Source organism: Balaenoptera borealis, assembly GCF_965194805.1.
Source record: "Balaenoptera borealis genome assembly, chromosome: 11".
Lineage (NCBI taxonomy): Eukaryota > Metazoa > Chordata > Mammalia > Artiodactyla > Balaenopteridae > Balaenoptera > Balaenoptera borealis.
The window spans coordinates 70,312,258-70,334,215 of NC_138868.1; the positions used below are offsets into that span (position 1 = coordinate 70,312,258).

The 21,958-nt window shown below is 44.5% G+C and overlaps 1 protein-coding gene across 7 annotated transcripts in view; it reads left to right on the forward strand.

Moving 5' to 3' along the window:
* Positions 1-21,958, forward strand: part of FAT3 (FAT atypical cadherin 3) — a 702,395-nt gene that overhangs the window by 652,445 nt on the left and 27,992 nt on the right. For all 7 annotated transcript variants that reach the window (XM_082340432.1, XM_082340440.1, XM_082340439.1 and 4 more), the window contains 3 exons: positions 10,665-10,799; positions 12,581-12,738; positions 21,335-21,803. In XM_082340432.1, the coding sequence (XP_082196558.1) occupies positions 10,665-10,799; positions 12,581-12,738; positions 21,335-21,803 (762 nt within the window). The remainder of the gene's footprint in view (positions 1-10,664; positions 10,800-12,580; positions 12,739-21,334; positions 21,804-21,958) is intronic.

Genomic DNA, 21,958 nt, shown 5'->3' on the forward strand with positions numbered 1-21,958 from the left:
CTCCATACTGTTCTCCATAGTGGCTGCACCAAATATCATATGATATCACTCACATGTGGAACCTAAAAAAAAATTATACGAACGAACTTATTTACAAAACAGAAATTGACTCTCAGTCATAGAAAACAAACTTATGGTTATCAAAGGGGCAAGGTGGAGGGTATAAATTAGGAGTATGGGATTAACAGATAACAGTACTATATGTAAAATAAACAACAAGCACCTACTGTATAGCACAGGGAGCTATATTCAATATCTTGTAATAACCTATAATGGAAAAGAATCTGAAAAAGAATATACATATATATATATATATATATATATATATATATATATATATGTAGAACTGAATAACTTTGCTGTACACCTGAAGCTAACACGTCATATAAATCAACTATATTTCAATGTAGAAAAAAAAAAAAAGTAGGAATTAGACGTGTGAAAACAGGTAGGGGAGGGACAGCATTCCAGTGGAGGGGCTGTTTGAACGAGGCTTAGGCGCAAGACAGTAACCTACACTGAGGGGACTGAAAGAGATTTCCAGTGATGACAAAGGAGACTTGTGAGTCGGCCCAGTGATCACAGAAGAGCCATTAGCCAGGGTGAAGTTCTAGAAATTATCTCAAAGCAGTGGGAGCCATTGGCTCATTTGAGGGGGAGAAGTGACAGAATCAGGTCTGTATTTCATGAAGAGCCTGCTGGCTGCAGGGGTGAATGGGTTAGATGGGGCTGGGCCAGAAGCAGGGAAACAAGTTCAGAAGCTATCGCAGAGGGTAAAGGCAGCTGGATTTGCTTCAGTGAAAAACAGGGGCCAGATATTCTAGAGCACAGTCAAGGGGTGGATTCAGCCCTCAGAGCGGCAGAGATGGAATGGTTTGTATTTGTCGATGTAACTAGAGTCACTGAACCTTGACCTTCCCTGGTCAGAGGCCATAGCTGCACAGAGTCGCATGACCACAGTGGTCAGCAAGAAACCTTGCTCTCTCCCTCTTTTTCTCTCTCTGACATGTGGCGCCATAAATTCACTGCCCTCTTCGAAGAAAATTGCACCTGGAGTTTTTCTAGCCAGTGAAAACTTGGCCCAAAGGTACTGTGGCCAGAAGAGAAGCCATTTATAAAACATCCTTTAGGTAACTGACGACAGGCAGGGCCCCTGCCCTCTTCCCTTTTAGAAAGTTTTGAGCTGCACTTTGGAGAATGAGTTCATCAGAGGAAGGCCCCAGAGATCACAGCTCCCTCCAAGAGACCTTTTGATGACCTCCAAGCAGCCTAGAAGAGTGCTGGCCACTCACTCTGTGGTCCCCAGTGAATTCTGTTTGCGTTTTCGTCAGGTAGATGCAGTGATGTCCAAACTGTTGAATATGTAAGTTAGCTCCAAAGTAGCTCCGAAGTAACTCCAAGCATGTGTGCTAGGTGAAATGCATTTCTGGCAGATGCCACAAACATGCAAGATTTATGAATGCCAGCTGTCCAGACCCTACCTATATTTCCTTTGTAGGCAAATTGATTTATGCACCAAAGCTCTGCTAGAGCCTTCCTGCAGTGATTCACAGCAGGGTTCAAAAGAGGTTCAAGACAGGACAGGGCAGACTCTGCAGGAGAAACTAAACCAGTTAATTAATCTTTGTGCTCTGAGAACTCATTTCATTCAGTAAAAAACTGCAGTGCCAGCAATGTCCTAGGCACTGCAGATTCAAAGTGAAAAAAGACAGTCCCTGCTCTTAGGAGCTGGCCATTGTGAACTCAGCTGTTGCAAGTACCTGTTTGCATTAATAGTGTTATAAAGAATGCTGGGGAGGAAAAAGGACAGAGTCCCTATCGTGGCCAGAGGAAAGCTTTCTGTGACATTTAGGCACCAGAGACCACCTATATTCTAAGTTTTGAGGGATGAGTATGAGTTCATCAAGAAGAGACAAGGGGAGGGCAGGCTTAGCAGTTTTCTTCAAAGCAGGGATTTAGATTTTGTTGGAGAGAGGGGTCTTGCTCTGCATTTTGCATGAGACACTGATATTTTAAGTGCGATGAGTTTCAAGGTGGTATCCTGGCCCAGGACTCCTGTCCTTGAGTCCCCATAAATCTTTCTACTCCCAGGAAACCCAGAATGCTGGAAGTTTTTGTGATTTAGCCCCCAGACATCCCAAGAGGAGGCTTTCTCGGTTTAAAACGCGAGCATTTCCTGAGCAAGAACTCTGTGCAGACTCAGCCCCACTTCTCAACCTCTTTTCACCTTTAAGTCACTCTTGTAATTAAGCTGCAAAATAAAATACTGGATTTTAGTGGTAAAAGGACATCAAAACATCATCTGGCCCAATCCCCATCTTCAGCAGCTGATATACGATAATCTCCCTTTTATAAATGTGGTAGCTCCCTGCCTTGCCCAGGGCCATACGGCTGGTGAGAAGGGCATGCTGATTCAATAAAGGTTCATCTTGGGCCCCTGTTTTATTACCTGCATCTTAAAAATAGGAATTCTTCCATTTTTTATATGATTCATAACCCCAGTGCTATGTACTCTATAAGAATATTCAAATAACCCCATTTTTTCTTACAGACCCATGGCAGGATAGCAGAGGATCTTAGACTCCAGTATGCCTGTGGCTTACTGAAAATGCCCACTACTGAGGCCCACACTCAAATATAGCAGGAGGTTTTGGGTGGAGCCTAGGAGTCACTATATATGTAGGCTGGGTGATTCTAATTCTGGCGGTGAGGAAACCAAACTCTAAGAAATCTCACATCAACATAAAATAGAAAAACTTTCCTCTGGGTTCAGAGGGCAAACTCTTAATTATAATAGTAATAGCTCTCTCAGTTTTTCTAAAGTATCCTCTTAAATAAAAATACAGTGAGGAACTGTTAAGGAAAGCATTAATCATTTTAGACATTTTCTCATTTATTGGAAAGGAGAGGTAATTGAAGTCAGTAAATGCCCCCAGGCCCCCAGACACACACATACACACACACACACACACACACACACACACACACGCACACCCAGTATTGCTGCTTGTCTGTTTACCCTAGAAGGTTGGCAAATACAATAAATGGACTTTCCCACCACTTGGTGGAATAATTAAGATGATAAATAGAGGTAGCTGCCCATTCTGGGCTGTGTAATAATATTTATACAGATTTGGCCTCAATATTCTACCCTCCTCCCAACTTCCAACCCATCTTTCTCTCATGCAGACTTTTTTTGGCTCAAATTAACATCATTAACATCTTGAACCAAAATGCTGAGTTGCTTTGACAAAACGAAAACAGGCTTGAAATTTAGTGCCAAAGAGCCTCATTACATTCCAGCCCCCATGAAGCATCACGTTTGAACAGAAGTTTGAGAGATACAGAGTTCTGAGGTCGTGAGGTGGCTCCTGGTAAACTTTAGATGTTCGGTGAACTTTGGCACTTGGGTAAGAAAGCCCGACACCAACCTAAACGATGGGGAATGATAAAGGCCCTTGAGCTCCTATGCGGAAGCCAGAGGACAGAGCATTGGGGCAGCCCGTGGGGCAGTGGTGATTGTCCATTTTGGAAAATTTTCATTGATTTTTCTCAAAAGTCTAATCTAGAAATATTTCAAAAAGGAGACGCTTGTCCAAGAGAATGGACTCGCCATGAGACCATCAGAGTTTAAGACCAATGTGTTTATGAGGATGTTGGTGGAAGTGGATGCCTGATTTGTCTAGTCCTGGTTCAGATATGGAACCCAGACTAGAAACCGGAGCTCCAGTAAAATGCGTGGAGCGTCTGCCGTGGGTGAGCCCTGTGCTGGCAGGGGTGAGGTTGACAGCAGCCGCGCCCTCAGCCGGTGGTGTATGATGCCACTGTAAGGGTTTGCAGGGCAGGGAGAAGAACACTGAGGGTGATGTCACCTGCACTAGGTCTGAAAGGATGCCTAGAATCAGGTAGGTGATGGGGAGGGAGTGGTCCAGGCTGAGGAGCATTAGAGCCAAGGAATAGAGGTGAGAAAGCGTGTGCAGTGCAGTGCCCAGATGAAGGCAGGGACAAACATAGCAACTAACATCTATTGAGCAGTGACCTGTTACTGTGCTGTTTTTCACACGTGTCATTGCACTTAACCCTCATCATAACCCTAAAGGGTAGGTATCATTAACTTTCCTCAAAAGCTAAGGAAACTTGGACTTGGAAAGATCAGTTGACTTGCTCAAGGTCACAAACTTAGTAAGGGTCAAGCTAGGATTCACACCTGGCAGTCCTAACCACTGTACCCTATCACCTCTGCACAGATTCGAAAGGAACTTGAAATTCACCCAGTCCAACCTCCCACCCACTACAGACATCCTGTTTACTGTACTCCTGGCACAATAATTCAGCCAAGGTTTGAACCCCAGTCCAGGCACTCACTACCTCACAAGATGGACCTAAGACAACTTCTCTCTTCTAGGGCACCAAAATCCACCTCCTTGTGATGTCACCCAGCTCCACCATTTGGAGCCACACAGAACCTGACCTGTCTAACCCCTCCTGTACAAGTTGCCCTCCAATCATCTAAGGATAGTTTTTAGGACCCCTTGAATCCTCTTTTTCTAGACAAACAGCAGAAGTTCCTTTGCTCCTTGGCTGTGAACAATAGGAGCTAGAAAGAGTTGTTAATTCGTGTAGTTGGGGCACAGAATAAGCATAAAGGAAGGAATCCTCTGTCTTACTTGAAGGAGTCCACGAAAGTCGTCGGAATCAATGAATAGTCCTGGGAAGGCATTTTGAGCAGAGAGAGAAGTGAAGAGAAAAGCCCAGGGATTCGGGGCACCCTTTCATTTGCTCACTCACTCAACAGTGAATAAAATACTCTTCCAAGCCCTAGGCGGGCTGCTGGAGATACAGTGGTGAGTGGGGCTAACATGGTCCCCATCCTCATGGACCAAGAACCGGCATCATGTACTGAGCGAACAACAGGGAGCTCAGTTGGATTGAGTTGGATGGTGGGGAGTCTGGACAGTCCTGGGAAAATATGGCAGGACAGGTAAATGGAGCCTGTGAGAGGCAGCACAGTGATGTACTTCTCATAATAAGCACAATAAAATAAAATAAAATGATGAACACTTCTGCAAGGCAGTAAGACACTTAAAACTTAGCCTCGATGAGTTTTTAAAAAACATAAAACAACCTGAGATTGGGTTTGCGCTTGGGCTGGGGATTGTTAATGCTAATTCTCAAAGGACAGAGCCCATTGTCCCAACCCCAGGGATTCTGAATAATTTAGTGTTGTCTCCGAATCTTAGCCAGATTCCCCCTAAAAACTGGGAAGTTTTTATTTCTCATTCACAACAGATATGTCTCTGCAGATCCCTGATCTCCAGCATGCATGAGTCCTGAAGTGCCAGGAGAGGTTTGGAGGTGCCCACTGTGGAGGTGATACCAGCTTCTCACCATGTGGATAATCTCTTATATATTCCATCCACACACAGCTGCCCCAGAGAGGATATCTTGAATGAAACTGTACTTAGCCTTTAGCGGAATCATCCAGAAAATATGGCGGAGCCAAGCAAACACCAATCAACATGATTCTGTGCTTCTGGGAGAACCACAAGAAACCACTTCAAAGTCAAGGGACCTCAGGAGAATGTGTTTTAAAACTTCATGCAGGCCAGGAATTAAGAAGGAAGTTTATTGACTTATGTGGCATTGGCTGAGACATGGCATCTTGGCAAAGCATGTGAACTCACATGGGTGTAGGATGTTTACCATCAGTCATTAGATTCTCAGTATAATGAGGCAGTGATATAAATCAAGAGGTTGAATAAGCTCAAAGTGGCAGCAATAATAATCACAGCTAAATACTGATGTATTAGCTAAAGGCATAGACTTAACACTGGGAGCTGTGGGAATTCTGGGGAGATAAGGAGAGGAGAGTCATACATAGGGAAGTAAGACCCTTTTAAAACCACGGGAGTATCACCTTCCTCCTCCCTGCAGGTTCCAAAGCTCTGAGCTTCTGCTCAAGTGAATTGTATATTGTCAGCTCTGTAGAAAGTGACCTAAATTTCCACCCGAGTGAAGTTTCAGGGGTGGGAAACCTTGTGATGAATGACCACATCATGTGCACATTTCTCCTGGTAGAGAGGCTTTGTGAAAAGAATACCTCTGCCCAAGATAAGCTTGTGAAGGGGCTGACCCAGCTGCACATGGCCTGTGACGCTGATTAATACAAAGCTCCTCCCATGCACACAGTATTTCATATCATCTGTCAGTTTAAAAATCGTGAATCTGACCCAGAAAGAACAGCAAGAAAAGGATTACACGGGAGTTTCGATCTCTGCCATATTGTCAGGCTAGTGTCTCCAGTTTGGGGACCTTGTAGTAATTTGTTTTTACTCTAAATTTTTTTCTTTACAAGTTGCTTTCACATACATTAGCCCATCTAATGCTCACAACTCTATGAAGAATCATTATCCTCATTTTTCACAAAAGAAAAGCAAGACCCAGAGAAGTCAAGTGACTTGTTCAGAGCCACACAGGAAATACGTTGAATAACTAGTCAGGGCCAACATCCAGGGCTGCTGCTTGTCAATGCCGCACCCTTTCCTATTACACTGCCCCACCTTCCAGAGGGGACCTAGGGATGGGAAACAGAGATGTCTCTGCCTGCTTTATGCTCTGACAATTGCTAAAAACATCTGATCCTCCTGCCCTGCCCTGACTCACCACAAATGGTGTCAGTTGGTTTGAGAAAGTGGGACCCTTCTCCCTTCATGCTCACTCTGGCAGCAAACTGATGGGTGCCTGGAGAGGCAGAGCGTGAAGGTCTAGAGCCTGCATTCCCCCCAAGCTGTCACTGATCACAGCACAAGTTAATTAAACCTGGATTATTTAACGATAGTTAATAAGATAAACTTCCTCCCAGAAGCCAATGGCAGCAGACACTGTCGTCCCTTAACGGTTGTACGGGAGTGGATGAGGCACTTTCTTCCACCAGAGAGACGGTCTTTAAGTCTCCTAGGTATGAGTGCTTCTCTGCAAAGGGGATGATGTGAGCATATGTTTTCTAAAAACAAGTTAACCCCTCAACACCCATTGAAAGCATACTGGATTCTATGTTGCTGGAAACTTTACGGCTTTGGCTGGGAAGAGGGTTGTTATCCCCAGGAAAGTGTCCCCAAGACCCAGGCCTGGGTACATCAGAGGTCAAAGGACACACAGCATTGTTCAGGGTTGGCATATGAGGGTCAAGTCCCTCTCACGATAAATATTTCAGAAAGGCCTTAATTTCTTATCATAGTTGAAGAGAGGGAAGAACTATGGTATCGCATATGGGGAGTATTTGGATTGGGGAAACCTGTTTTTCAGCAACCAGAAGTCTGTCTCTACTTGGAAAAGACTGCATTTCGTGCACATGCTCACATCTGCCCCCAGCTAAGGAGCATGTTACATTTACACTGACCTCCAGACTCTAATCTGCCTTCATACTTCCTTGAGCCACAAGAGAGCAGAGCAAACTGACAGCAGCAGCTGGAGCCAGAACGTTTATGGCTACTCCCGCCCCTGGCTGGGAAGCAGGGAGGAGGCGCCCCTAGGATTTTTAAAGCATCGAGAGACAGATCGCTTGCCAGAACTGTCCCTTCTGCCTTAGGAAACCTATTGAAAAGAAAAGGAAGGAAAAATAAGCTATCAAAGTCAATGACTGCTGGAATGAATAGAAATATACATTATTGTATGTTTAATATTTATATTAATATTAATTTAGAATGCACTTATTATAATATATTAATATATTTTCTATCTGTCTTCCAGCTAGAGTTTTTATAAGGGCGACTGGATCTAACGCAATTCATTAATTTAATGAATTTAACTATATGGGTTCTACGGTTATGACATAAGGAAAGAAGAAGAAAAAGAGCTGTGAATTTGAACTGCAGTTACTGATCTAAGTGACTCTGTGCTTTAACCCAATATAAGCGATATGGGTGATAAAGTGAGAAGCCCAATGCTAATTACCAGGGCAGGACTGGTGGTAAAAGAAAAGGCCAAACTATGTGAATAAAAGGGAGAAGTACTCAAATGCTGTGCTTATTCTGAAATACAGTGTTTAGCCTTTATTATATGCACTCACAGCTGGGTTTTTTTGTTGTTTTTTTTTTTTTATTTTTCTTAAATTTTTTTTATCTTATTTTTTTTTACCATAACTCCTGGCAGGAGAAAATAGCCTTGCTATCATGGGTTTGAAATTATCTAGTCCTCTTTTCCCCTTTAAAACAGAGGCTTTGAAACTGCATTACTGATAATGCAAGTTTTCTAAGCAATGTAGCCATTGCATTAGGGCAAAAAAGACTCTGAATGCAGTATATGGAGCTGTATCTCAGAAACAAACACAGACATTTATAGAAAGGATATCTTTTGGCCGGCTAAAATAGGACATGGGAAGAGGCACGTCCACAGAATGGAAAGGAACAGACTTCTTAAATACATAAATTACTGTTCCCATGTCTAACTGGAAGTTAATGCCCAGGTAATTTAGAGTTACATCCATTTGATGGGATGAATTCTGTGATTCATTTATGCTCATTGCTACCTCCCTGTGGCGTGGTTCCATTTTTGAGCCCATGCTAACTAGTCAACAGGTAGGAGCCACCTAGGAGTTTGCAGGCCTCAGAAACGGAAATGAATCCAATCACAGCACAGAGTAGGCTGGGAGAGTTGTGAACTTACCTTTAGTAAACATTAACACGTGCATGCGGTCAAGCCACTAACGATGGTAGATTCATTCCCAAGAAACACAGTTCCTTGCGACTCAAAAGAGCTCATCCTTCAAGCCAGAGTTTTTAAAATGCTTTCTTCCTCTGCAAGGACTTCTGACATTCTCCCAGGAAACACAATTGTTCCTCCTCTAGGGCTTCCCTCGCACTCCCATACCTCTAGCAAAGCAGTTACTTTATTGTACTGTAATCATGTGTTTGTGTGTGTGTTGTTTCCTGTGGGGAGGAAGAGATGGGATTTTTTTTTTTTTTTTCATCTTTATATGTCCAGGCCTATTACCTCGCTGGCCCTAAAAAATTTTTTTGTTGTTGGATGAATGCATCAAAAATTCCAAAACTGGTTATCAAAAGCCTCTTGAAGGGACGTCCCGGGTGGTCCAGTGGTTAAGACTTTGCGCTTCCACTGCGGGGGACACGGGTTTGATCCCTTGTCAGGGAACTAAGATCCCGCATGCCACATGGTGTGGCCAAAAAAATTAAAAAATTAAAAATTAGAAAATTAAAAATCTGGTATCAAAAGCCACTTGAAACAGATCATAAGGTGGTTGAACAGCTGTTTTAGGTTCCATAAATACTGATAAATCCATGGCAGGAATAAAGATTTCTTGGAATGAAATGAGGAAGATGTATTTCAGGGCACTCAGGTCTTTCAGAACCATTTGTGAAGATCATTCCAAATTTTCAGTTAAAAATCCCTTCATCTTCTAAGACTTTGTAAGCTGGATCATTGCCAAGAGTATCTTTTATGGCTGAGCTCTCAACCAGTGGAAAATAGGATTTATGAACTCTGAGTTTGCTAGTGCTACTTACATCTCTCCCCTCCAGGATTACAGTTCCTAAAATGTTTATGTGTAGTTAGCATTAAATGTCTGCTTTCTGCTGGACAAAGAAATGACTGTATAATGGAATAATATGCTTAATGAGGAGGAAAGAGTTGGTATAGAAAGGAAGAAGAGAATGGGCCAGATCTTGCTGAGGAAAGATAACTGCTAAGGCCCGGTGTGTTCTTGGTTCACAGAGAAAAGGTGCTTCTTCAGGCCACTGCTAACCCAACTGTGAGTTGTTTTCAATTTGTGTCTTCTTTTCTACAGTCCTTTTACCACCTAAACTCTGGCCTAATTACATTTGAAATATCCAAGACCTTCGGAAAGTGCATTTTCTTCAATGGACCCATAGTTGCCATCACCACAGTTCTGAAAAACTCCCTTGGGGCCTGAATTCTACCTTAATCAGCTAATCTGCCTTCCAGAATTTCCTTTCTGAGGAATTAATCTTTCATCTCACTGTGCTATGAACATTGAACAGGTGCAAAGGAAGCCTTCCTTTGCCAAGGAAAATTCTGCTATGTTTGATAGCCAGCGGGGCACACTTACAGCTAATCAATACAATAGCAGGGAGCAGAAGGGATTGGGAAACAATGCGAGTTGTGCTGTCACAATTTAGAATGAGTTATACTTTTCTTTAGAAAAGTTTTTTTTCCCTCAATCTGAAAACAACAGCTAACGTCTTCTGAAGTCTACCTAAGATTTTCAGGGCTCCAGGCAAGGAGCATAGAAGAAGTCTAAACTCAAGTGATGCATTCAAATGGCCCCCAGTATGCAGGAGCCCCATCCAATAAAGACTACCAGAGCCCACATGGTATGATCTTTCTTCACCAGAAGTTGGCCCGGTCCCAACCTTAGCATATTTTAGCCTTAACAGAGGAGCTCCATTGACCCTTTGTCCCCAACGTACTTCACTCTGGCAGTGAGCTTTTGGCAGATGTGGGGATGTTTGATGGGCACCCACACCAGGTGAAGCTCACACAGGCATTCCTGCTTCTGGGCGGCCACTTTGTCTCTCAGCTCAGAGCCTGTAGAGTCCAGCTCTTGAACCATTCCTGTGCTTCCTGGACTTCCTGGAGTGTAGAGTGATTGCCTTTCTACTGATCATGCGTGTTCCCCTCTGTCACAGGAGGACTGTGCCCAGGGTCCAACGATCCTTGCGTGGAGAAGCCGTGTCCAGGGGACATGCAGTGTGTCGGTTACGAAGCCAGCAGGAGACCGTTCCTCTGCCAGTGTCCACCGGGGAAGCTCGGAGAGTGCTCAGGTGCAGAGCGGGGCAGGATGACGAGGGTCTAAATTCACATTCTGTCTGCATGCAACGTTTTCCTTCCGAATGGACCCCAGCTAGCCTCCCCCCTCAAATACTTGAGATTTATTACAGCTGCAGCCTGTGCTCAGGAAACATGCAATGCCTGTGGGCTCCTTATATAATGGGAGGTCACAGCATGTGTTTCAGTCATGTCACATGGATGTTAAGGGTGTGAAATTATGGAAAATAGAAGGCTGTTGGTTAGGCAGAGGAGTCGGAGTATCTGTGGCATAGCCTTTGATGTTCAGAGCCTCCACCTTTCAACAGAAGGTAAAGCTGAGCCAGTTCAGTTGACCTTCTGTAGGGTAAGTCCAGCCTAGATCAAGAAGACTCTCCACTGCACATGTACAACTAACTGCGTGTTCCCAAAAGGAGAGGGAGGTGCGCACCTCTGTTTCTTAAAGAAAGAAGAAAAAATCAGTATTTGTGTTATTTCAATCCAAATGATCCTTCATTTCTGATCATCACTCAACTTCAATACTTGTTTTGATTCACATATGCTCTACCACTTCTTTCCTCTAAAAAGAGTCCTGTTCATTTTTGGTACCAATAGAACCCTTTTTTTGGTAGAAGATGTATTTCAAATATAGGCACGCCGATACCAATTTTGGAATCCAAGAAATATTTATTGAGTGATGATTATAATAGCCATTATAATGGGAATAAATACGCCTAGTATTTGCAAGGCACTTGTTAAGCACTGGGTTCTAGAAACTCAGCCTTTGCAAAGACAAGCACTGTTCTTAAAAATGGAAGCCAAAGCTCTTTCAGAGTTGACTTCGAGAATGGAGCTGCCCCTGAACTGAAGGGATCACCCACATACTTGCCTTTGAAGGCTTCTAAGGCTTAGACTTAAAAGATATTTAGGCTGACCTCACCCCAGCACACCTGCTGTGTGCACAGCAGGTGGGCCTGCAGGGTGACAATAAGGCCAAGTCTCCTAACTTCAGATGTCCCTTTCTGCCCATCTCCCTTCTCCTTTCCATATGGAAAACTCTTCATTGTCCACAATTATCATCCATTTGGTATATTTCCACACTTTCTACCCTTCCCCCCCAGCGAGAGAGCTTTTCAGCCGTTACTTTGCTTGTTAAAACATAAAGCTGGAGACAATAAAAAAAGAGAGGGTTAACTCAGAATTGGGTGATGTGGGTGCAACTAAAGATTCTAGGAAGGTGAGCCTTGAAATTAATGGTCAAAAGGCAGAGCTGTGACTGCACAAGACATGAACTTCCTTTCGATCATTATCCTTGTCAACATTTGTGCAAATGACCTAAGTTGTCTGTTCTGCATTAGGATACTTGGGGACTATGGATATTCTTTGAGAATGGTTTTGTCTTTCCGTTGTTTCATAGAATTGAAAATTCTTAAATATCTAAGTGATGAGGGGTGGGCATAAAGGGATATCTTTTAAGAGTGCTAATTTTAGAAAATAGGAATTGGGAATTTAGTGACACTAAGAAAATTCAGGTTAGAGAATATACCAAGTTGCCCTTGACATGAGAGAACTAAGATTTTTCAGCATCTGACTAGTAAAATTTTTTTTCACTTTGAAATTAGAGTGTGACCTGAAATGGAGAACCAGTTTTTAATGCAACATGGTTTCTCCTCAGTGCCTTCCCTAACTTCCCATGGTCTTTCATCCACGTGCTTGGTAGCTGTTGGGTGATTTCACGTGTCCCTGCTCGTTTCCGGATGTTAAAAGTATCTATATCTCCTCGTCATGGTCTTTTCAGGGCACACTTCTCTCAGCTTTGCTGGAAACAGTTACATCAAATACCGGCTTTCTGAAAATAGCAAAGAAGAGGACTTTAAGCTGGCCCTGCGTCTGCGAACACTGCAAAGCAATGGGATTATAATGTACACCAGAGCAAATCCCTGCATCATTCTGAAGGTAATTAAAATAGGTTATCTTTTCCCGCAGTCAGTTCTCATGTTAGTATTTTGGCTCTTGGATTGGGGTCTGAAATCATTTTGTCTTTTAAGTTCAGAAACCAGAAGCCGACTTTAGGGCCAGGGCAGCAGCAGAACTGGGAAGTGTGCCAACACCCCATTTCCTTTTGTACATTCAGCTTCAGAAATAGCTCTTCGGAGACGGGGGCACCTCTGTCTAGAGTAGGTTCAAGAGCCGGCCTCCTTTGAGTTGTAATCACTCAACAGTTCATTAGAATGTGTTTCCTAATCAATTCCACGGCAGGGTGGTCCTTTCAAAAGACTGACTGTATCCTCTTCTATCACACGGGTCTATCCCCAATGACCCCTGAAGGTCACTTGTGTTCTTGCTCAGGGAAGGAGCTGGAGATCTGGGCTGTAGAAGATTCCATATGCCCTCTTATGGCCCAAGTAGCCAAATTTTTAAAACATTCCCAGCCACAGAAACCCTCCAAAGGCACCAGATTTCCTTTAGAGCAGGGGCCCCCAAACCCTGGGCCGTGGACGGGTACCAGTCTGTGGCCTGTTAGGAACCGGCCTGCACAGCAGGAGGTGAGTGGCAGGCGGGTGAGCTAAACTTTATCTGGCACTCCCCATCGCTCCCCATCGCTCACATTACCGCCTGAACCATCCCCCCCATCGCTCGCATTACCGCCTGAACCATCCCCCCCATCGCTCGCATTACCTCCTGAGCCATCCCCCCCATCACTCGCATTACCTCCTGAACCATTCCCCCCATTGCTCGCATTACTGCCTGAGCCATTCCCCCCATCGCTCGCATTACCTCCTGAACCATCCCCCCCATCGCTCGCATTACCTCCTGAGCCATCCCCCCATCGCTCGCATTACCGCCTGAGCCATCCCCCCCATCGCTCGCATTACCTCCTGAGCCATCCCCCCCATCGCTCGCATTACCTCCTGAACCATCCCCCCCATCGCTCGCATTACCTCCTGAGCCATCCCCCCCATCGCTCGCATTACCTCCTGAGCCATCCCCCCCATCGCTCACATTACCTCCTGAACCATTCCCCCCATCGCTCGCATTACCTCCTGAGCCATCCCCCCATCGCTCGCATTACCGCCTGAGCCATCCCCCCCATCGCTCGCATTACCTCCTGAACCATCCCCCCCATCGCTCGCATTACCTCCTGAGCCATCCCCCCCATCGCTCGCATTACCTCCTGAACCATCCCCCCCATCGCTCGCATTACCTCCTGAGCCATCCCCCCATCGCTCGCATTACCTCCTGAGCCATCCCCCCATCGCTCGCATTACCGCCTGAGCCATCCCCCACATCGCTCGCATTACCGCCTGAGCCATCCCCCCCATCACTCGCATTACCTCCTGAACCATCCCCCCCCATCGCTCGCATTACCTTCTGAAACATCCCCTCCATCGTTCACATTACCATCTGAACCATCTCCCCAAACCAAACCCCACCCCAGCCCGTCTGCAGAAAAATTGTCTTCCACGAAACTGTTCCCTGGTGCCAAAAAGGTTGGGCACCGCTGCTTTAGAGCAAGTCTGGCATTTGTAGTCAGGTCAGAGCTTCTGGTCCCTTCATGAAAACAACAACAATAATACTAACAGCGTGACATGCCTCATTTGATTTGTGTCATAAAGTTAATATAATAAATGTGTTATATATGTATGATCAGCCCCATTTGATCAAGGAGCATATAGAGGTTCAGAGAGGTAAAGTTATTTACCCGAAGTTGTACAGCTAATAAGTGGCAGGCCTGCACCTGCCTTCCAGTGTCTCTCACACCATGCTCTTCATCTCCACGCTCTTCCCAGCTCTCAGTTTTGTAACTATGACTCATTTTATCCAGAATCACATCTGGGCATCTGTAGACCAGATTAAGCCTTCCAGGATGGGAGGAGAAGGGAAAAGTAGGAGGAAGACATGTTTAATTGAACGTTATTCTCACCAGGCTGCTATGCCAGCCCACCGTAAGTGCGTTCAGAGATGGGTGAAGTCTGTCCAGTAGGAGATACCCATCCAAGTGGAAATGGCTGGCGATTTTCTCCTTCCTATTGTTCTGTCACTAAGCTTAACTGGGATCATGGTGGGCCTTTTTAGCTTCTGTTCTTTGGTTGCTAGGTCACATCCAAGTTGATTAGATGACCCAGGCTTTAATCCTGGAGGGAGGAAAGTATGTAGAACATTAAATGCCAGTGGCTCCTCCTACCACATAGACCTTTATGTACCTGCTTCTGGTACTGCCAGGTATTACTTGGTGTCCAGAGGGAGTGAGCACAGAGCTGGAGTTTAAAGTTGGCCATTTTCATGGGCAATCTCCCAATACCCTGACTCATTCAACTCAGAGAATAATTTCAGCTCTGTTAGGAAAGCAGTGTTTTCAAAAGAAAACAAGATAAACACTCTGGATGCACAGTTTTAGAAAACAATGAACTCAAGCCAGATCTTCATGGTGGAAGAATATAAATTCAGAAACCTGAGTTCTGTCTTTTTAACCTCCTAGCCTGTGAAGCAAGCTGCCTAGGGTCCTTAGCTCACTTTCTAAATAGCCCTGAGCAGTGGGGTTTGTATAATTACTGGGAAGGTGCTCTGCCCATTCAGACGTACCAGCTCCCAGGGGCTGTGCCTGGGTGTTGCTGACCTTCTACCTCTCCCCTTCAAGCTTTAATAAGGCTTGTTGCTGAACATCCTTAGGAGGCAAATACTTTCTATTAGCAATTCTCTTAAATGGCGTTAAATTTGAAAGAGAACAAAAATATTGGACATGAATGGCTTGATCCTAAAATGGAGCTTGCCATTTGACACTTCACTGGCAAGTGTCTAAAATGTGCAGAACCCTGGAGATGGGAAAGAAGAATAATTAAACCTTTTAGTCAGCGCTAGCTCCTAAGGTATATTGTATTTCGTGAAACAAGCGTGTTTCTGAAAGTTGTGTAAATTGAATCTCTATAAATGGAATTCTAATAAACTAGGGATGCTTGCCATTTGAAGGAACCCTTCCATTAATCCCTTTGTGATGTGAATAATCACCCCCCATCTGTCTGTTCTGTAAGTTTGCTTTTCATATGTTGGCTTTGCCCAAAGCAGGACACAGCTGTACTGAACTATTGCAGATACTTTCCTACAGTTGCCAGGAATATCCACTTAGGGGATTTGAATCTGTTTGCTTAACATTTTCAGCCTCATGCAAGATTTAATTTCATTGGCTTTAGGTACAGTATGTGCCTTGCACTTTGGTTCAATGACTACGCTGAAATGCTCTGTTTAAACTGCACCTCTTGGTTGTTTATATTTTCCCGGTTAAAGCACATTCCCTAAAAAGTACTTAAGACGATTTGTGGGGTGAAGGGCACAGAAGACAGAAGACAGTTGAAGAACTGCATGGAGACCTCGGGAAGTGAACATTCTCTTGGACAAGGAGCACCGCTGTCTTTTAGCAGCAGTAAAGGCGCTCATTCTTCTGTTTACCATTGATACCCTGTCTTCTTCCAAAAGAGATTCCAGGCTTACCATAAATACTCAAATGCAATAAAATCAAAGCACCATTAAGATGAAAACAAGGATAGGTAAAATAGGGGAAGGGGATTAGGAGGTACAAACTTCCAGTTATAAGTCATGAGGATGTAATGTACAGTGTAGGGAATGTAGTCATTAATATTGTCGTAACTTTGTATCGTAACAGATGGTAACCAGACTTATCGCTGATGATCATTTTGTAATGTATAAAAATATTGAATCACTATGTGGCACACCTGAACCTAATATAATAAGTCAATTATACTTGAATTTGAAAAAAGATGAAAACAAAAGGTTAAGACCCAACCAATGAAATAGGGACGGACAGAATATCATATCATCATTGAAAAATCTAGACCAGGGGTTAGTTGAACACAGACCATAACTCTGAATTTCCTGGCAGCCAAAGTCAGGAGGAAAATGGTGGGATAGATTCTGTGGCTGTCCTTGAACCTATAAAAGAAACATGTCAGATCACCAGGAGAGATACAAGTAACTTTTTCCCTATGTTAGTCTCTCAGGTGCAATATTATAGCAGAAGCACAAGAAGTACTTGCTTGTTAATCTAGAAATATCACATTTGATCTTTGGGGAAAGTTATAGATGAAACATGACTTCATTTTGATGATTCTCAGACATGGCTAGTTAAGACCCCAGGACTTGGGACTTCCCTGGTGGCGTGGTGGTTAAGAATCCGCCTGCCAATGCAGGGGACACGGGTTCGAGCCCTGGTCCGGGAAGATCCCACATGCCGCGGAACAACTAATCCCGTGCGCCACAACTACTGAGCCTGCGCTCTAGAGCCCGTGAGCCACAACTATTGAGCCCACGTGCCACAGCTACTGAAGCCCGCGCGCCTAGAGCCTGTGCTCCGCAACAAGAGAAGCCACCGCAATGAGAAGCCCGCGTACCGCAACGAAGAGTAGCCCCCACTCACCGCAATTAGAGAAAGCCGGCGTGCAACAACAAAGACCCAACGCAGCCAAAAATAAATTAATTAATTTTAAAAATTGGCCATTATTATTAAAAAAATAAAATAAAAAAATTAAGAATAAATAAAAATAAATTTTAAAAAATTAAAAAAAAAAAAGACCCCAGGACTAAGAGGAAAGTAGTCAGGGAAAGCTCATTTGGTTTATAAAACAGTCCACTTGGAAGAGCCAGATCCTTGCAACACATATCAGAAGAGTAACAAGGAAAACCCCACAAGATTCCAGAGTTTCAAGGATATACGAAAGCGTATCACTGAGAAGTGAGCTAACTTATAATTACACGTTATAATAATAATGAAATACCTAAGAGTTTATGAAGTACTTTCACGTACATATATTTTTATTCTCACTCTCCTGTGCATAGATGTGAGTGCCTACTTTTTCGCCTGTGAGGAAACTGAGATTCAGAGAGAATCATTGACTTGCCTAAACTAATCAGCAGTGGACCTGGCCCTCTGGCAGTGGCAAGCAGGTCAGGAGTACAACAGTGTTTATCAAAAGAAGAGATTTGAAGGACTGAGATTTATTCATTCATGTATTCATTCAAAGTGTATTTTTTGAGCATCTAGTGTATGCCAGATAGCTATTCATGGCTGCCTTAAAAATAGGTTTTCAAGAAGTTCGCTTTTCAAAGAATATTTAATAACCCTCTTAAAAGTTTTATCATGATGGTGCATTTGCTAGAGCCACACACCAACAATCTGAAGCAGTAAGACTTTATGCCATAATTCATACTTTTTACTCAAAATCCTACTTTCCTACAAGCTGACTTCTTATAGCTCTGACAGCTTGTCTCCCAAGCTCCAGGCCACAGAAGATCCAGGTTAAAGCACATCACTGATTTCAGACAACCCTGAATACCTGCATATTTCGTTAACATTAGGGCCACACTCTGAATTATGCATTTCATTGAACACATTGCCTACCTGCCTCTGCCCCCTCCCCCGTCCCCCGCACATCATTCAGATCCTTGCTGTAGACTTTTCTTACAGTTTCATGCACACCTCAGTTTCTATTAAAATAGCTTGCCCTCTGCTTTGAGAAAGCTTTGTCCTCTTAAAAGAGAGATCCTTTAAAACTGGATAAACCCTATTCTGAAGACAGAAAAACTAAATATGATCAGCGTATAATTTTCCCAGATGAGAGGACTCAGATATGAAAGTGTTCTTTCCTCTCCCTGGCATAATATACTTGTGAAATGGCCAAATATTAACTTTTTGCAAGGTAGCTTTTGGCATCAACATTCTTGTTTGTCATCTAGACAAGGCTTATAATTACAAACTCCTAGAATTTTGAAGGTACGAATCATTTTTGTTTTCAAAAGCCTGAGGCTCACGTAGGCATCTGGCTTTCTATTCGTTCAGCGGTGTTGCCGCTCTTATTTTTTTCAACAGGAAAAAAAAAAAGGGAAACTTAACCATGCTCGGTGTTACCGCGGGAGAATTTTATGTTCCTTAGTGATAGAACTTCGATGTATGTGAGGCTGTCAGAGCCACGTCAGTTCTCCTGGATGAGTTTGTAACTTGGTTATTATCCCAAGAGGTAGGGCATTAGGTTTGGGGAGGGGAATGGACCAAGTAATACATTAATTGAATACATCCTTTTCCAAACGTTAGATGAACTGCACCCTCACCACAAGATTTTCCTTGATAGACTGGGGACCCCACTCTGTAGCCACTGAGCAGAACAGCAGAAGGACTGTGCCAGGGGCAGGTAGTCCCTAAAGTCCCATTTGATCATTTGATTACTTACATTGAAATAAAGATATGGATATTATCCAGGAGTTGTCACTGAGCAAGTATTCTGGCATGATTTACAACATTCATTCAGTCCATTTTGTTGAACAACAACAACAAAAATGACAAAGGCAACAGCAAAGATTACACATGAAAGGTCTCTGAAAAGAAAATTAAAATTTGTCTCCAGTCTTTTCACGTTCGTACATTTGCATTACAGAGCGCAGGATGTATGTACTAACTGTGAATGAGGAGGCTGACCGTTCTGCAGTGGACACAGTCAGTCTCCTTGTAAAATAAGTCACAGCAGTTATCTCTGCTTTCCATAGAAGGGGGTCTCAAACCCAGAGGGGCCAACCAATTCTCTCCAAGGGACCTGGGTGATGATACATGACAAAGCCAGAATTAGATTTCTCATTTCTAAATTCCCAAGGCTCTGCCTGATTCACAGAGCCCCCTGCCTTTCATATACACACATTTATGCGGCATAGACTTTACGTGCAGGAAGAGAGGGTGACAACACATTCAAGGAGCCATAGGGGCAGGAATGAGAGCCCCTAAGAATTAGTTGTCTGCGGAAGATACTGAAGCATAGAAAAATACCCCATTTGTGCGGGTGGGTGACGTTGCGATCATTCCTAACAGATCTATCAGTAGCCAAACGCATTTTGGAAAGACTGGTTCAGTTTATTTCTATGAATTCACTTGACATTTGTACCTCCTTGGCACTTAGTGCCTGGAAGGTCTGTCTTCCCTCCGCTTCTGTCCCTTCCCCTCTCTTTCTCCACAAGTTCATGTTCTCTACCCAGGTTTTTGCATAGGACTATACGTAGATCCTAAGTAAAGGCCAGCTGCCCTGGCATGACTGAGACACTGGCCTCCACGAGATCCTTTTGCTGGGTCATGGACAAAGACCAGGAAAGTAGCTTCTGTTTCACAGTTTTCTAGCTGTGAATTCCTTCATGGACCAATAACAATTTGTTGACTAGACATGGGTCCAGCCCTCATTCCCTGGATCCTCAAACCATCTTGCATTTCTGAGAAATGGAGATGAGGGTGGACGACAGAGGATTCAAAGGCCAGCCTGTCTCCTCGGCAACAGTTGAACCTGGGTCTCCATGGAGGACCAGTACCTGCCCAACAGCTTTCAACTCGCCAGCATCCTTCAGTAGCACGCTTTCCTGATTTTGGTGTCCCTCTGGGGTCAGGCTGCTGAGGGTGGGGGGGCTTGGATGCCCTCCCTGCACCAGTGCAATAAAAAAAGCAGGCAAGTCTCTGTTGTAGCTGACCCCAGACCAGGGGCTGGAAGTATCTACAAGGTGTAAACAGTTAACCAGATCCTTCTGGAGTTCCAGAGGTCATCAAATATACATACATTCTTAGCAAATGGCCAAGCCCTGAGCACTTTGTGAGATCATCTTAACCTAAATGATGAGCAGCAGTCCTGAAGAACTGTTTTAAGAAGACGGCTAGTGTTTAATAGGAGGGTTTTTACATCTTAAATATGTATGAAGCTGGGAAGTAAGAAATCTACCTGGCCTCTTTCTCTCCCCTACAGCACAGTCACACAAACTTACCTGGGGAGTATGTATGTATTTCTGTGCTGATCTGATTAATAGCCATCTCCCCCACTCAAATATAAGCCCCATGAGGGCAGAGGTGATAACTCCTTTTACTCACAGTGGTCCCCATAGCACCTAGCACGTTGCTTAGCACATAGTAGATGTTCAATAAATATTCGTAATCAATATTAGTGAGTTCACACAAACTTACCTGGGGAGTACATATGTATTTCTGTGCTGATCTGATTAATAGCCATCTCCCCCACTCAAATATAAGCCCCATGAGGGCAGAGGTGATAACTCCTTTTACTCACAGTGGTCCCCATAGCACCTAGCACGTTGCTTAGCACATAGTAGATGTTCAATAAATACTTGTAATTAATATTAATGAGTTCACAGAAATCATTCCTGTGCTGGTAGTAACTAGGAAGGGTGCAGAGAATAAACAGACTCCCTAAACAAGAAATAGCTGTGAATTTTTAAAGGATGAAGACGGAACGAATAGGAGCATTCTTAAATATTTAAGTGTGGCTTTCTGAACCTGTGCTCCATATTGCTAATTACAAGAAGATTTGTGAAATATCAGGCATGCATTTGCACGGCCTGTAATGAGGAGGGAGAGTGATTATTAAAAATCAAACCACAGCAGATTTATGGCTGGATCAAAAGCGTTGTCCATGCTAAAGCCCAGGCCGGTTGGGAACAGGGTGTCCAGGAACTTATTGCCAGATGCCTATTAAAAAGCGCTGCGGTGTTCGTTCCCGCACAGATCGTGGACGGCAAGCTGTGGTTCCAGCTGGACTGCGGCAGCGGCCCCGGAATCTTGGGCATCTCGGGTCGCGCTGTCAACGACGGGAGCTGGCACTCGGTCTTCCTGGAGCTCAACCGCAATTTCACGAGCCTGTCCCTGGACGACAGCTACGTGGAGCGGCGCAGGGCGCCCCTCTACTTCCAGACGCTGAGCACCGAGAGTACCATCTACTTCGGGGCCCTGGTGCAGGCGGATAACATCCGCAGCCTGACCGACACGCGGGTCACGCAGGTGCTGAGCGGCTTCCAGGGCTGCCTGGACTCCGTGGTGCTGAATAACAACGAACTGCCGCTGCAGAACAAGCGCAGCAGCTTCGCCGAGGTGGTGGGCCTGACCGAGCTGAAGCTGGGCTGCGTGCTCTACCCTGACGCCTGCGAGCGCAGCCCCTGCCAGCACGGAGGCAGCTGCGCCGGCCTGCCCTCCGGGGGTGAGTGCGCCTGCGCCCTGGGCACCGTGCCCTTGCCGGGCGGGGCTGGGGGGAGGTGGGGGGGAGGGTAGAGGGGGCGGGGGGGATGGGGGGCAGACCTGAAGGGGGACTCCCTCTCACAAGCATGACCAACCCAAGTGCTCTCCCAGAGAGGT